The sequence below is a fragment of the Molossus molossus genome, unplaced genomic scaffold, assembly GCF_014108415.1.
Source record: "Molossus molossus isolate mMolMol1 unplaced genomic scaffold, mMolMol1.p scaffold_m16_p_8, whole genome shotgun sequence".
NCBI classification, from domain to species: Eukaryota; Metazoa; Chordata; class Mammalia; order Chiroptera; family Molossidae; genus Molossus; species Molossus molossus.
Window position 1 is genome coordinate 76,261,783 of NW_023425402.1, and position 18,127 is coordinate 76,279,909.

Here is an 18,127-nt window from a genome sequence, read left to right on the forward strand (position 1 = left end):
AATACATTTCTGTTGTTTTAAGCCACTTGGTTTGCGGTAATTTGTTATGGAATCCCTAGGAAACTAATACAAGGGGGACGGTGAAGATGTCAATACGGAGTAACAGGTCCCATGTCTTCTCCTAGAGAGAATGCCATCTGGAGAAGAAGACATACTAATGATAATCATAGCAAACAATTATATAGCACTTATCTGCCAGGCAGTGATTTAATCTTTTTTGTTTCATTTAATTCACTTCATTTAATTGTCACAACAACCCTGAGATTGGAATGTTATTGCCCTCTTTTAACAGAAGAGAAAACTAAAGTCTAACTTGTCCAAGGTCACACAGCTTATAAGAGGGAGAACCAGAAATCTAATCCAAGCAATCTGGCTTCAGAAAACAAACTCATAACAAGTACACTGTATATATGCCTTCCAATAAAGCCAAGATGGAGCGTTGTAACAGGAAAGAGTGCCGGTTGGGTGGAGCTGGGGGACCAACAGAGGGACAGACAGATATTAATCTGACTGCAAAGTTCTATTTCCATTTGTCCCTGATTTTCTTGCAAGTTGTTATGAAAGTCAATAGATTACTTCTTTTGCCTAAACTAACTCAACCTGTTTCTCCAATAACCAAAGGGGTCCTGGGTCCTACTTAATACACCATTTATATGACTGAAAAGCAATACAAAATTGTACCTGTTATAGAGAAAAAAATATTTGTATCATTCACCTTTAATATACTAAAGTACAACTAGAGAGTTGTTCCCAAGGTCTAGAGTTTTGGTAGATACCCAACACAAAACCATGAAAAGTTAAGGCCAAATATCACTAAACTATAAAGAATTCCCTAAAATTGAGAAGAAAAAGAGTGACACAAATAGAAAAATAGCAAAATTCAACTGAAAAACCATAAAGAAAGGAAGAAATGTCAATGGCCATTAAACATATGAAAAGATGTTCAGTTCTCAGTGAGAAAAAATATAAATGAACATTTCTCTCCTGTCAGATAGACAAATATCTCAGTCTCTGAATACATGTAATCTTAATGAGCCTGCCTGGAAACAAGCACTGTAATATCTTATTCATTGGAATACAGAAAGATTATTCCCTGTGGATAAAAATCTAGCATTATATACCAAAATTACATGTGAATTTACTTTCAACCCAGTTATTCCACTTCTAGAAATCTAGCCCAAAGATACTATGGTAGGCAGAAGTCTAAGATGGCCCCAAGATTCTCAGGTCTTAAACACTAATATAGATATTGTATTGGTGAAAGATTTTTGCAGATGGAATTAGTCCCTAATCAGTTATATTTAAAATAGAGGAGATTATCAGGATGGCCCTGAGCTCATCACATGAATCACTTAAAAGCAAAGAGTGCTCTCAGGCAGATCACAGACAAAGGAAGTCAGAGACATTCAAAGCATGTCTCTGGGAGAGTAGGTTTTTCATTGCTGATTTGGAGGGGGCACAGGATACAGCCCTGAAGGCAGCCCCTGGTTACCAGCCAGCAGGAAGCCATGTACTTCAATCTTGCAACTGTAAGAAACTAAACAACAGGAATTTGGAAGTGGAGTTTTCCCTGGGGCCTCCAGACAAGCACGCAGCCTGGCCCACACCTTGATTTCAGCCTTGTAAACCTCTGAGCAGAAAACACAGGCACTCATTGCTGGACTTCTGACCTACAAAAGTGTAAGCTAATAAATGGGTGTTGTTTTAATTTGCTAATGTGGTAGCAATCTGTTTTACAGCAATAGGAAAAAAATGTACACACACTGGTAAATACAAGATAGTACAAGCCAAAGCTTTTAATTTTGGCACAATTTATAATAGCAAAAGATTTTGAAAAAGTAAGTTTCCATCAACAGACAATTGGATAATTAACTATAGCATATCCACACAATAGAGTACTATGCAAAAGGATGTACTATAGTACTAAGCACTATAAAAAAGAATGAAGAGCTCTATATAATGCTATGAAGTAATCTCAAAGAAAATATAATTTTAAAAATGCAAAGGGCAGGACAGTGTTTATAGCATACTCTCTTTTGCTTAAGAAATCTAGAAGGAAAGAAGAAGAAAAAAAATATATATATATGTATATTTTCAAAGGGATAAAGGACAAATCAACACTAATAAAAACTATTAGCTATAGAGCAGTACTGTAGTAAAAACTTGGAACTGTTCTCTCTCTGTATTGTCCAAGGTGGTAGCCATTAGCCACATACGGCTTAGTGAGCACTTGAAAACTTGAAATGTGGATAGTAATGAAAGAAATTCATTTCTAACTGTATTTTTTTGTAATTAATCTAAAGTTAACTATCTGCTTGTGGCTAGTATCTATTATATTGAAAATCAAATTCTATGGGAAGAAAAAAAATGGAATGAATATGTAAGAATATGGAAATCATAAATTTTTCTATAATTTTTAAAAATGTTTTATTGCTCTGGATGATTTTGTTCAGTGGTTAGAGCGTCGGCCCATGGACCAAGGAGTCACGGGTTTGATTCCAGTCAAGGGTACATACCTCAGTTGCAGTTCGTACCCAGCCCTGGTTGGGGTCGTGCAGGAGGCAACCAGTCAATGCGTCCCTCTCACGCTAATGTTTCTCGATCCCTCCCTCTCTCTTCCTCCCTCCCACTCTATCTGAAGATAAATAGAAATATCCTCAGGTGAAGATTTAAAAAAAAATAATAATAATAATATATACACACACACACATATATACACACACATATATATATATATATATATATATATATATATATATATATTTGTTTTTATTGATTTTTTTTAGAGAGAGATAGAAACATCAATGTAAGAGAGAAACATTGATGAGCTGTCTCCTGCAAACCCCCTACTGGAGACTGAGCCTGAAACCCAGGCATGTATCCCAGTAATCAAACTGGGACCTCTCAGTCAATGGGACGAAGCTTAATCCACTGAGCCACACCAGGCAAGCAAGTTTTTCTGTAATTTAAAGATAAAATTAAGACCAAAAAAAAAAAAAGGAAACCACCTCTCTAAATTTAAAACATTCTGAAACAACCCTATCAAGTTAGTGGCATAACCAGGTCAAGTAAAGGACTTATTTCAAATGACTTTAAATCACAATATTTTTATTTTAAATCCCCACTAACATGTAATCTAAGGACAAAACTAACTGGAAAAAAAATGTCAGTATGTATTCAATAATCTTACTTTGAAATTATTATATGCACATTATACAGTAAAACAGATAAATCATTTTGTTCATGCATTAGGAACCAAGTTTTTCAGTGAAAGAGGAAAAACATAAATATATAGACAAGTAAGAAGAAATATCAATATGGGCTAATGATTAATTTTTCTCTTTAAAAAGAAAAGAAAAATTACTACCCCCCCCCCAGCTATACACTGAAAAGACTAGTAATAATGATAACCCTAAACAATGAACATTCCTACTACCCAGATTACAGTTTCTAAATACCACTTCCTACTAAAAGGAAAAGGGACTCGAAGATGGCTGACCCAGGCATGAGTCAGAAAATGCATACAATAAGCCTGAAAAATCTTATTTAAGAAACACAAAAGGAAAATATCAAATACTGAAAAATAATGTCAGAAGGACTCAGTAGCCAAAGAAGAAATATCATGAGCATCAAAAACAATAATGATGGCATTGATAGAAACACATACATGGAAAAACTAGAAGTTCATAATGATAATAATACAACCTCCCTTTTGGAGATACTAAAGTACCAATTCATTACTCTGAAAGTATATTTAAAAAGAAGAAAAATCAAGCATTTTTTCCACCATTCCTGAAATTGTATTTCAAGGTTTCCTTTATTAAATAATTCCAGTTAAATACAAAAAGAATGACAGAATCACCACTTCACACCTCCTACTGAAACAATGAATCAGTAACCCAGGACAAATAAGTTTCTCCAATAAATGACATGAAAATAAAAAAGGAGCAAGAATTGTTTTAGAATAAAAGAGACTTAAACGAATGACTGAATGCAACAAGTAGACCTTGTTGGATCATGACTTGAGCAACTGTAAAAAAGTACATCTTTGAGACAACAACATGTTAAATAATATTTAGGAGTTACAGCTAATCTTTTCAATATGATAAAGGTTTACAGGGTGATGATTCACACTAAAATAAAACCCAAAGAAGTCCTTATCAGTTAGAGATAAATATTTACAGCAGATATATTGACATTATGTGCAAAACATGCTTTACAATTCTCCAGTAAAATAAAAACAAAACAGGAGTAAAGATTAGAAAAATTGAATATTATGGAAGAATACTGACAGAATACTGATAAAAGCTGAAGTTTAATGGTTGGTATCTGGGAGTTCATTACACTTTTTTTAATGTTAAGTTTGAAAATATCCACAAAATAAAGGAAGCCCACAAGTGTGTGAATATGTGCACGCAAACACACACACACACACACACACCTCTTTAATATCATTTCCTAGTGTTCCTGCCATCATGGAACTTCCAAAGAAAATAGAAAGTTATTGAATTAAATCCTTCTGAATAAAGCCTAAGAAGACTCAAGTCATTAAGATTCCAGGTCAGGGGCACATTCTGGGGTTGTGGACTCGATCCCTGGCGGGGGCATGCAGGAGGCAACAGATCAATGTTGCACTCTCACATGAATGTTTCTCTCTCTCTCCCTTCCTCTTTCTCTGAAAATCAATAAACTACTCTTAAAAAAATAAACAATAAATAATAAAACAATGATATTACTGAAAACCTACCATGTACATAGTAGCAAAAAAAAACCAAAACACAAAATAACCCACACTTGCTACACATTCAGGACAAAAGACAAATAAGACACAGTTCCTCACCTCATGGATCTTCCTGTCTTTTATAAGAGAGAAAGACAACACAAAAATAATATAAAATAATGTGACATATGGTTTATTCATGTGTAAGGTGCTAGGTGAGTACACTAAGAGGAACCCACTAGAAAAGTGGCTAAAGAGGAAGGACAGAGAAGACTCCACAGAAGGAGTAAAGCACGAACAAGTCCTGAAGAATGAGGATGTGCTATTTAGCCAAAAAGCAAGGTTATATGCCTTCCAGACTCCAGAAAAAGAAATTTATCCAAAAACTATGGAGGTTAGAGAATGGAAGGTAAGGGGTGGGGGGTGGGGGGTCACTTTAAGAAATAAGAAGCCCTGGCTCGTTTTGCTCAGTGGTTATAGCATCAGCCTATGGACCAAAGAGTCACCGGTTTGATTCTGGTCAAGGGCATGTACCTCTGTTGCAGTTCGATCCCCGGCTCTGGTCAGGGTCATGTGGAAGGGAACCAATTGATGTGTCTCCCACATCAATGTTTCTTTCTCTCTCTCTCTCTCTCTCTCTCTCTCTCTCTCTCTCTCTCCCACCCTATCTGAAGATAAATAAAAAAATATCCTCAAGTTAGAATTTTAAAAAAAAAGAAATAAGGAGAAGCTGAATGCCATGCAAAGGAATATGGACTATGCGCAGAAGCAAAGGGAGATCAGCAGATTTTAAACAACAGGATTACTGCAGCTGGTTCTCATTGTTAAAGGAACACTTTGATGATAAATTAATGTGAGGATAAGTTACAAGTAGAGACTGGAAGAAAACAGCACTTAGGATCTCTCGGAAGTAATCTAGCAAGAAATGAGGATCTGAGCTAAGGTGGTCTTTATAGGAATAAAAAAGTAAATAGAATAAAGTTATTTGGGAGGGAAAATCTATAAATGATCATTCATTGCATCTATAGAAAGAGGAATAAACAATAAATTTCAGATTTCTGGCTTATTCAACTTTGTGAATGATGGTATCATAGGCTGAGATAGGAAAATAGAAAGTGGAATTGATTTAGGAAAGAGAAAACATTATATTTAGTTGTAGACATAGTAAAACTAAGATGCCTATGAGTTTCCCAAATGTCCATCATCTGGTAGGAATCTAGGTACAGACCTAGCAGACAGGTGAGTTACACATGTCAAGAGTTTTCAGTAGACGGGTAAAACCAAGAAATTGGATGAGATCAACCTGGAGGACATAAGACAGAAGGGAAGAGAAGTCCACAAAGGAGACCATGCAGGAGAGACCAGAGAAGCTGGAAGAGAACCAGAAATAGTACCACAATCTCAGAAGAGAGTGGTAGTGAGGAGGATTGGATCAACTATGCCAAATGCCACAAGATGGTACATTAGGTTAAAGGAAAGACAGGCACATAAATGGCTAATTATAAAACCACTTTAGAAGTGCAATGATACAAGTAAGCACAAGATAAAATTGAAACACTTCAAGAAATAGAGAATATAAAATAAAAGTTGAATGACAGAAGTATCTATTTTTATATTTTATTCATGTAAATTATCAAAAATTTCCCAAAGTAGAGAAAGTTTACAAAAGAAATTTTCAGAGTTAATAAGTATTAATATTCAAAAGAGCAAAACTGTGTTAAAAGAAAAACCCACCATACTAAACAAGTGATCAGAAAAATAAAAAGGATTAATAATGAAATTTCAATATTAATCAAATAATTATTTACTAACGCATATATACATATTTATGTGTGTTAATTCATAAACTTACCCAAGGATGAGGAACAAAATATCTCTGGATGATTAAAACAAGCCTATCTGGGAGTATGATTGTGAAATAAATCTCAAATTAAATAAATATGTATATACTGCCCTCATGGGGCAGTTAATATGTAATTCATGATAATATAAGCAGAAAATACACTGCACTCCTTGAATATAGTTTATTCCTAATTATCCTTGCCAATAAAGGAGCAGCACTGGTGTGACTTTAACATAATAAGTCATCTAAAAACCATTCATACATATATTTTATTTGTGCCAAATCTGTTTCCTTGTTGGGGAGTGTTAACCTTGTATTCACTCCAATAGATGAAACAACTGTTAGGGGGCCTAAAGATTCCATTCACAGATAATTCAGAAGCTGATATTCCACGGGTAAATAAATCAGTCTTTAAATGCCATTAAATAGTGTTCCTTTTTTTCTGTCAAATTTCATTTTACTATAAATCTCGAAAGGTATAATTTATAAAAGGGAAATATTAAAAGAAAATCACTTACAATAATACATGTGGGAACTTCACGAAGAGAATATTCTGCTTTATTAGGAAGATCTTGATTGCCTACCAGCTCATAAATAGCAGGATAAGATAACAAGGTCACCAGCGCTAGAAAAGACTAGGGAGGGGAGAAGAAAAAGTCATTTAAATGGCTCATTTTTTCAACCACATCCACATTAATGAAAAGTTGTATAGCAGTATGACTGCAAGGGTTAAGTTTTTAAATAAGCCCAATTAATCGACATAAATGTGAAATACATACATATATGACAAGTACAAAATAGTTAACATTAATAATCTGTGTTGACAATTCATAATAACAATTGTAATTGAACAACCTTGAGAGTTGGAAAATAATTTAAAATATCCCGTATCTCTTTAAAAGTTTGTTTCTGAGAAAAAAATGAAATGATCCATCCTTGTCATTCTTTGCATTTGTTTTATCTGATGTGAAAGAGAATATTGTTTATGGTCTCTGGAGCAACATAATAACTTCTACATATTCTTCACTTAGGTCACAAAGTCATCTTTATCCTTTAACTACATTCACTGGAAATCCAACTAACCTAATTATAATTAATTTTTTTAAACCATGACTTTTCCTATCAAAACCAGCTCATTTTCTGGTGCAATCTTCGCAAGTTAATCTCTCTATGAAGTTTTTAGTTTCCCAATCTCATTCTGTCTTGTTAACGACACTCTGAATATTTTTCTGAAGCACATACCATTCTTGGATCCCCTGTGCAAAAGCATGCGGCGGTTGCCCATCACTACACATCAAATCAAAGCTCCTTACCATGACTTTCAAGGCACTTGACTAAAGGACCCTTTCTGCTCTCACAATCTCAGAAGCCTCACTTCCCATTATTCCTCAGCATGAAGTCATCACTTTAGTCAATCAAATCTGCCTCTGGTCTTTTTCAAGTGACTGCCGCATAAACAAATTTTTCTTATCTAAGAACATGCTCCTCCTCCCCTTCCACATACTTACTCATTATCCCACTTCATAAGCTTTCATGACATTTGTTTCCGAGGTTTTCAATTAATTCTATCCACCTCTAGAAGCCCTATATTATGCCAATACCTACACATTAGTTTGTGTTGTATTAATTGCACTTATTTGTAACTATTAAATTTCTGCTTCTCATTTTTAAAAATGTTTACTAGACTCAGAAAATTTAAGAATCATACTAACTGAGAATTTTCACTAAAGTCAGAAGATGAGAAAACTTGAGGGCCAGAAAAGTGAAGTGACTTGGCCAAAGACACACAATCAGAAAGCTGGTCGTAAAACGAATCTGTATTTTCTTATTTGCAGATTCAGGTTACTCATTACAAATCACTACACAATCTTCAGACACTTCAACAGTAACACCCTTGCTCATAGGCCTTGTCTGAGGACCTGGAAGGTTAAGTCCATTTTAAACCCCTTCCCTTTCCATACCAAATGCAATGTTACTTAACAGTGGCTATTTACTACAAAGCGCTGTTTAACAAGTGCTGCTGTAGGATAAAAAATAAATTCACATCAAATTTTTTTAAAAGCTTTACTCATAAATTTTCCATAAAATGAAGATGAAATTTCTAACCAATTCTAAGACAAAAATAATGTATTTATGGTTTAAAATTAGTATCTATTTGGATAGCAATAACATTAGCATAAAGTAGAATACATAAATTAAATAGCCTAGTTGCCATGTACTGAATGCCTATTCAAGATAAGACTAGGCTGCCCTGGCCGGTTTGGCTCAGTGGTTAGAGTGTTGCCTGAGGTCCATAGAGACCTGGGTTCGCTTCCCACTAAGAGCACGTACCTTGGTTGGGGTTTGTCCCCAGCCCTGGAAAAATGTCCTCAGGTGAGGTGAGGATTAAAAAAAAAAAAGATATGATTAGGCTAAAAACATGCACTATAGAGGAGGAAGAAAAAAACTGATGTCAAGAAAAGGATGTTTGAGTGACAAGTCTTTAAATTACATATAAAATGAACTGTAAGTAACATGTCCTGGTGTATATTATTATTTATTAAGGAAAAAAATTTATAGTAAAAATATTACGAAAAACAAAATCCTTCCAAACAAGTGCCAGAGAACACTAGTAATTCTACCTTTCACAAAATTTATTGCAATTTCTTTTTTAATTTAGAAAATTTTTAAAAAGAAAGGAAAAGAAAAATTAGGAGAGGCTGCTGGTTGTACTGAATAAGATAAAGTCTGGATAAACTAATTTCTGGAGATACACTTAAAGTCTGTATATTATTAGATAAATCAAATAATTTCTTACCTTTTGACAGCTTTGGTCAATAGGGTCCACTGGAGTTGCTCTGGGATTGGTTACTCTAACATCATCTTTTCCACATTCCAGATTGGCCCATAATTCAGTTATAAGTGCATTAATAAACCCTAAAAAATAATTGCTTTACATCATATTTATAGTATACTATTTCTTTAGATATGGATGAAAGACACCCCTCTGACAAGCTTGGTCTACACTGACAAAAGACACATAATAACCTCTAACTTTGGTAGAAATTATATTTCTATTGTTAATATACCTTTATACCTCATTATCATAAAACTGTAATGTTGAAATTCTGAAAGATTATTTTCTTGTAGAACTGAATTCCAAGTCCCAGCTCTTATCCCATGGACAGTAACTTCTCTGAGTACGTGTTTTAAAAAAATAATAAGGTTTATCCTTCATACTGCAGATGAACCAACAGCGGAAGGCAGACTGAAAGCGGGTGTGTGTGTGCTTCAGCAGGAGGTTTCAGGAAGGCAGGGTAGGCATCTAAAGAGTGTACATTTCCTTATTCTAATGTTTTAGTATTTCCAAATTTTAGACCATTTCTCCATTTCACACAACTTTTGGCTTAGTACAGTCTTTAAATTTTCATGAATCAGATGCTTTATCTAAATAAAATTGATTATTAAGTGTGATTATTACATTTCTTTATGAAGAATCATATCATATGGAAATGTGTAAAATAGATCATCTAATCATCAAACCAGTAATTTTATATTACCAACATTCATGGAGAAAGTGTCCCCTAGATATAAAAGGAAAAATATAGTCTGTAAAATTGAGAACATCGGTGTTAAACTATAAACCTGCCAGTTCACTGGTGCATGTCGTTAGAGAATTCCCCTAACTTCTCAGAGCATCAGTTCCCCCATCTGAAAACTGAAACAATGCTACGTTCAAGGGTTGCCATGAAGTATAAATGGGAGCATACTGGTTCAGTTCCTAATATAGTGCCTAAGACACCAAAGGAACTCAAATGATGTTAGTCTTCCTTCCTTTGTCCTGTGAAAAAGTGAATTTAACTCTCTCATGAAAAGATTAATATTATGAGGCTCAGACGTTTAATGACTTGATCAACAGGGAAATTTGAGATAAATTTAGTCTTCAAATGCTTTCATTAATGTGCCCTGAGTTCTTAATAAATTGGATTTTATTCCTAAGCAGAAAAAAATAACAATAAGTGCTTCAGTTTAGAACAACTTCTGCCAGGACATGTTTCATAATACAAGTAGTCCAAATTAGTTCAGCCAAATAATATTTAAAATGTGCTACAGAAAGGTATCTTTATTTACTCTTTTTTTTTTATTTTTTATCCTCACCCAAGGACATTTTCCCATTTTTTGTTCAGAAAAAGTGGGAGGGGGAGAGAGAGAGAGAGAAACATCGACGTGAAAGGGACACATCGAGTGGCTGCCACCTGCACGACTCAACCAGGGCCGGGGACAAACTGCATCCAAGGTACATGCCCTTAGCGGGAACCAAACCTGGGTCTCTCCAGACCGCAGGCCAATGCTCCAACCGCTGAGCCAAACCGGCCAGGGCAAGTATCTTTATTTAAAAAGAGAATCCATACTAATCACTGATGTTATGATTCATCAACTCTAAGCCTTGAAAAATATAATCATAGCATCCCTATTAGAGATTATACCTTGTCTCCAGTTCAGGGTTCAGATAATCTTAAAATGTGATATCTTAAATTCCCAATACTTGAACTTCTTAGAAATCCAATCCACAATGGATAATACATGCTGACTACAAACTACAAAGAGAGTGATGAAAGTTAAGTGGTGAAAGGGAAGTTTTTAAGAAGGGAAGAGGGAGAAGAGGAGCAAGGAAATAATATGTTTGTGTAAAAACTATTATGATGGCAAATTCTAATGCATACAGAAGCCACTGAAACTGAGCGTTAAGAAATCCTATCACATGCAATTGTACCAAGAGAGAGAATAACATCCTTTGATTTCTAAGATGAGAGCAACTTCTAAAAACATTAAGTGTTTTTCAGTTTAGTTCATTATGTGCCATTGTTCTAAGGAAAGAGAACAAGTTTGTATATATGTCCCAGGAAAAGAAAATTCCCGGTGGGAATTCATGGACAAGAAGAGATAAAAAGGAAACCCTGTAAGTTTCTTTTACCTAAGGCCTAACATGGGAAAAATAACTTTAGAGTAATATTCTGATACTTGACAATACCAGTTTAATTTTCCATAGGCGTGCTCATTTTATTTAAATAATTATAATTCTAAATAAAAGAAAAAACTTGCCTGAACTTTGTAGTGCTGCTGTCCCTGCTGCTGTCGATGCCACTTGTGTAACCAAACCTCCATAGTCAAACTTTTTATGCCTGCTGATCTAAACAACATAAACAAGGAACAGTGGGATGCAGGAAAACATAGCATGCTAATATTTCATTTACATGTTACATGTAGAATTACTGATTTTTTAATTAGAACACTACACATGATTACAAGTAAAGATAACAAGAGAGGTAAACACACACAGAAACTATAATAATTAATGAGTTAATACTACTAATGTAATATTTCTAATTTTATTTCAGATCTAGGTGGTCCCAGCCAGGAAGCTAAATAGCTTTTCGACCTTAAACAAGTCACTTCTTTCTCTAGGTCTAAGTCTCAATACATAAAATAAGGGAATTTGACCAGATGTAACATAAGATTCCTTCCAACTCTAATTCTGTTATCTTACTATTTAATTCTTTAGATTGGTTCTTCAATGATAAATTTCCTCATTAATAAATCTGTATTGACTGCCAGGTTTTTAACTGGGCTTTTAAGTAATCAAACAACTTTAAAAAGTATAATGGTATCTTCTTTAAAATGACAATTATTTTTAGAGGCAATGTAATTTTTTCCCCCTTAGGAAGGGAATTTTATGTATAAAATACCAACAAAGAATGTTCATCATTAATATACAAGTTTCTAAATAGTGTTGTAAAAAACCTTAAATACGTTATTTCACAAAGAGAATATTATACATGTACTCATGGTAAAGTACAGAAGTATCTCTTTTAGCAGAAATCAGACTAAGAAAATAACAAAGACATTATAAATGTTCTTCCTTCTCAGACTTTGTCTAGGATCAGAATGGCTTATAAAATGTTTGACTTCTGCCCTGGCCGGTTTGGCTCAGCGGTTAGAGCATCGGCCTGTGGTCCGGAGAGACCTGGATTCAGTTTCTGCTAAGGGAAGATACCTTGGTTGCAGTTTGTCCCAGGCCCTGGTTGGGTGGTGTGGGTGGCAACCACTCGATGTGTCCCTTTCACATCAATGTTTCTCTCTCTCTCTCTCTCTCTCCTTCCCACTCTATCTGAACAAAATACCGAAAAATGTCCTCGGGTTAGGATAGAAAATAAATAAATAAATAAATAAATAAATAAATAACATGTTTGACTTCTAAACTGGGATAACTATTTTAGAATTTATATTTTTTCAACATTTCATTAAAATAATCTGTTTTAATCAAAATTTTTAAATATAAACTGTACAGTCAGTTTTAAGAGTAAAAACAAACTGGAGAGAAACTGAAGGACCATGGGAAAGAATTAGGTTAATTTCTTCATTTTTCTGCTGTTCATGTCTTTATCATTTGCCTTTTTTTCCATTTTTATTACTCATGTTTCTATTTTCCTTAATTTATCATCCATTAGTTCTGCAATTACATGACACAGAAGTAAACCAGATAAATGTCTATCCTTTTCCTACTTGCCTTTCTCCATAACAACTGCAAAAACACCTTAATCAATCACCCATTGACCCTGGTGATCCGGACATTAAGAGCCTTGGGGCTTCCCAGATTCACACTAAGTACTGAAAAGGAAGAGGGAGAGGGGAGGCAGAGAAGTTAGGATGCTTTGTTAGACAAGACTCAGATTTCATGGACACTGTTCAGCACAAATCCGAGTTCTAGTCTTCTTCCGTCAGTTACTAAAGCATAAGCAGATCATTTAATCAGCCTGGGTCTCCACTTTCTCTTCAGGAAAAAGAAAGGAAATGGCCTAATGGGTTTCTTACAAAGTAACTGAGGATATATATTTTCAAAAAATATTGTGAATAGAATAAAGCACCATTAAAGTACTGTAATAACTTACAAGGTTATAAGTTTCTGAGGTCTCGGAAACATCTTCTATTATAACCACTAGTGTGGTACAAAGGAAGGCAAGATTGTCTTAAAATTTATGAATACAAAAAAAAGACATATAGTCTTAAGTGCATTATCACAAGAGTAAAAGCTGTCTGCATGGTTTCATGTATCTGAATGATAAAGCAAAATGTCTTTGAATTGCTTGAATATTTTCAAAAATAGGAAAACAAAAACAAAAACCCCAATGGTTAACTAGTTCACAGAGAGATCCAAACTCACCAGCAGAGAAATTCAAATTAAAATAACACAATTTCATTTATGTAAACTTAAAAAGGCTGAAAAACTTCTGTAGTTGATATACTCAGAATGCATGTCTCTCCAAATTCATGTTAAAATCCTAACCCCCAAAGGTAATAGTAACTGGGGCCTTTAGAAGCTGATTATTTCACAAAGGTGGAGTTTCCTCATGAACAGATGAGTGCTCTTATAAAACAGAGCCCAGAGGGCTCCCTAGCTCCTGCCACATAAGACACCATGAAAAGTCTGGAACCAGAGAGGGCCTCCACCTGACCATGCTGGCTTCCAGCTCTCGGACTTCTTGCTTCGGGAACTGTGAGCAATAAATTTCTGATATTTATAAGCCACCCAGACTGTGGTATTTTATAATAGCAGCCTGAATGGACTAAGACAAAATTATACAAGAAGTATACACATTCAAAAATATTACACATAACACATTGGTATGAAAGCCGGGGGTAGGGGATGCATGCAGAGTAAATCAGGAATGATAGGAGAATAAAATTAATCAAGAGAGAAATCTTGCATAGACAGATGGGGATATTATGCCATAAAATGAGACATGTAAATAACTAAATTCTCCATACTTGAGGTCCATTTAAACAAATAAAAACACATCTGCACATACAAACCTAGTGTCATAAACAAATGTTCATGTTTTATTTATAAAGAGATGGTCAGGCTCCTCCCTCAGGAACTGCTTATTCTTCATTGAAAAAAGCAACCCTAAAAAGTTAATTATTTGTTTTTTATAGTCTTAAACAAAAGTAGAAAATTAGAATTGACATCTAAGGAAGAAAAATACAGTGATATTTATAATCATGTAACCTAATAACATCTAAAACAATAGCTGTCAAGCCCTGGCCAGTTTGGCTCAGCGGTTAGAGCGTCGGCCTGCAGTCTGGAGAGACCTGGGTTCGGTTCCCGCTAAGGGCACATACCTCGGTTGCAGTTTGTTCCCGGCCCTGGTTGGGTCGTGTGGGTGGCAACCACTCAATGTGTCCCTTTCACATTGATGTTTCTCTCTCCCTCTCTACCCCTCCCACTCTATCTGAACAAAAAATATCGAAAAATGTCCTCCAGTAAGGATAAAAAATAAAATAAAAAAATAAAAAATAAAACAATAGCTGTCAGAGACAGAAAATAAAAGTATACCTATGATCCTAAAAAGCTCAAACATCTAGGGATATTCACTTTGATAGCAAAAAGCTGATTATACCTCTATGACCTCTATCTGAGACAAGGCTATATTATATTGTAAATTTTATTTAACAGTAGCAATAATAAAATCACTCTACAAATATTTGTTTCTGTTTCTCATTGACATGTACATTTAAACCAATAGGTTTTTCTCCTGAAGTTCCATTCAATTTAGTATATCCAGATGTTTGATATCACATTTCTAAAACATCTGGATAATTAACTGAATTTTTCAATTGCATCTGCTTGTTTGCCATCCTGTAAATACAGCCATAGATACCAACATCAACTCACTAATGCTTTCCTAAAAAAATATCAAGTTAAACATTACAATGCTGTATGGCTTTTTAACTCAGGCTTAATAACCTCATCAAGCACAAAAAACAGGATAATGTTCTTAATGGCTTTTAAAGCAACAAAAATTCCTTCAGCCTGTGGCAGATGGTAATTCGTACCTGTAATTTTTGTACATATCGGTTGAACATAAATGTCACACATTCACTGATGGCACCTGTTCTTTGAAGAAGTAGTAGTCCTTTAGGGGTGGCAGCAAAGTTTAGTAAACCATCTAACAAATTCTCTTCCCAAGCTGTACTGAAACAAGTAAAGAAAAGATTTGAGTTTATTATACTCAAATAGAAAAGAAAATGTTTTAGCTTAATACTGCTGATAATTAAATTTATAGAGCACACGTTGGTTTCAAAGTACTCAATAAATGTTTTAAAATATGATAAAAAGCATAGCTTCCTTAATAGTGAATTATTTTATTCTTATATCTTCTATCCCAATAATTGTCCTTAATGGAATCAAATATTCAACTGCACGTATTAGTATTTTTATTGTATCTAGGTTCTCTTACCCATGCTTAAATTCATTCTGTCTTCCTATTATAAACTCTGCTGTACCCAGATTCTCCAAGACCAAACTCTTCATTATTTTGAAATTTACTTCCCTTTCATTATAGAGTATCTGTCTTCTGACCTTCTAAAACATATCAGGCATACTATCTTTATTATAATAGGTTTATAATTACACTTTAAAGAATGACTTTTTTCTCTCAGAACATTTTTTTTTCTAAAAGGAAGGCTAGTAACATTCTCCAGAGAAAATAACCCAAAACAGTCACAAGACACACAGTTAATAGGAGAGTCAAAGCTAGAAATTTGGAAATACAGGAGGGGATATGAGAATATCACTCTGAAATACCAGAATTAAGAGACATTACTATCTACTAGATATTCCTAGTTGTCTGAAAAGAAACGATGGAGATTAAAATAGATCAAAATTAAATATTTATATGCACAGTGAAACTGAATATGTAAAAAGGGTGTCTTTCCCCCCACCTCCCAGAAGTTTCAGAAGTCTATTTTGGAAATGATTTTAAGAGAGATTTGAAAACCAGGACTTTTCTGATTTAAAAGACGAAGAAGAATTAGTATGTGTTTTGATACACATCCCTCTGTGCTAATCACACAGCAATGGTCAAAGACGAAACCATGATCAAGTACAAAATAATTATCACCATGGACAAAGAACATAGAGAAGACTAGTTTTGAGGTGAAACTATACATATATACATATACAGAAGCCTAGGGAAACACAAGAATACAGATAAGCCCCATTTCTAAAAATGAGCAGATGCTCTTCCATTTCTTTAATTGTATCTACGATATTTCCATCATCACTGACAGGAGCCTCAATACCAATAAACTATTTATTTAAAACATGGGGTAAAAGAGAAAAACAATTAAATTGCTGAACAGGGAAGAATGAACACAGAAATAGAAACTGGGAGAAATAAGGAAGGAGTAAGGAAAGGAAAAAAAAAACTCTCACTTAAAAATTGAATTGCAATCAAATTTCAAGAGATACCTAAAGCTAAGAGCCATAAGAATCAACATGCATCAAATGAATTTATTCCAGCTAAAATAATTTTTAGAAATAATGACTTTAAATAATTTTATTTATGATATGGCCAAAGTAAATTTTAAAATTTCCATTAAAACTCTGAAACTAAACAAAGAAATGAAATATAAAGGTAGATTTTTTTTTTTAAAGTGGAAATAAACAAAAAACACAGCCAAGTGAAAAGCAGATAGGATAAACTCTAGGCTATGGTCAAGGAAAGAATTACTGAATTGAATTGTAAGTGGATAAGAAATGTTTTAGAAAAAAGATGAAACAGAACATAGATGTGTGCTATGTGTTGACATAAGACTAGTCTAGTTAACTGGCCCAGATTGTTTTACCAAACTACAAAGAAACAAGTAATGCCTATCTCATACCAACTTTTCAATTAACACAAAAGAACAAAGATACTCAATTCTTTCTATGAGGTAATTTAATTTCGATGAAAAAAATTAAGTCAACAGTTTTGACTATTATCAAAAACACTATTCAATCTTTTGTTTCAAAAACATTAATATCAGATACTGGGGAAACTCCCTTTTCCCGGCACCAAGTTTTCACATGTAGCATGGTCGCGTTTACCACTGCTTGCCTTTCCATGGAAGAAGAAGGGACTTGAGATTCGGAGGATGACCTAAGCAAGCATGCTTGGCTCAGCAATGCCTCTCCTCCAGTCCACTTCCTCTTTGTGATCAGCTACCTGTAGGAAACACACAGTCCGCTCTGTTCTATGTACTCAAGTTTGATCTTTGTAAGCATGGCCTTAGAGGAAATCCTATGGCTGTCCAGTATCGATTATAGCAGAGGGTAAATTTGTCTTGAGATCAATTTTTAGGAAGTCTATGTTATTCAGTGTTTTGATTTGCTTGACATTTTTATCTCTATTAATTGGTTCACAATTCAGGAGCAAAAGAGGGGTGTAAGATTTATTAGCTCCCTAGGACTCTGACATCAAAAATATAAACACATTACCGACAGTAAAATATGTTAAGTACATTAATTATGTTCCCTCTTACTTCTAGCCTATTGACCACAGCATTTATTCCACAAGGAATATGTTCTCTCCTTTTTAGACAGTTATTATCCATGTATTCTTTCTTTCTTACTTTAATAGCAACTTCTTCTGGCAAGATTTACCCCACAAGTTCACTCCCAATGGACCTTGCATAGCCCCTATCACATAAATTTAACATACTATATTGTTACATTGTATTTATTTATTTGCATTCTACGCTAC

The 18,127-nt window shown here is 34.3% G+C and overlaps 1 protein-coding gene across 12 annotated transcripts in view; it reads right to left on the reverse strand.

The window, feature by feature from the left end:
- TBC1D32 (TBC1 domain family member 32) overlaps window positions 1-18,127 on the reverse strand; it is a 191,225-nt gene that overhangs the window by 86,776 nt on the left and 86,322 nt on the right. For all 12 annotated transcript variants that reach the window (XM_036248320.1, XM_036248330.1, XM_036248322.1 and 9 more), the window contains 4 exons: window positions 15,438-15,576; window positions 11,646-11,733; window positions 9,361-9,479; window positions 7,082-7,198 (listed from right to left, as the gene is read on the reverse strand). In XM_036248320.1, coding sequence (XP_036104213.1) covers window positions 7,082-7,198; window positions 9,361-9,479; window positions 11,646-11,733; window positions 15,438-15,576 — 463 coding nt within the window. The remainder of the gene's footprint in view (window positions 1-7,081; window positions 7,199-9,360; window positions 9,480-11,645; window positions 11,734-15,437; window positions 15,577-18,127) is intronic.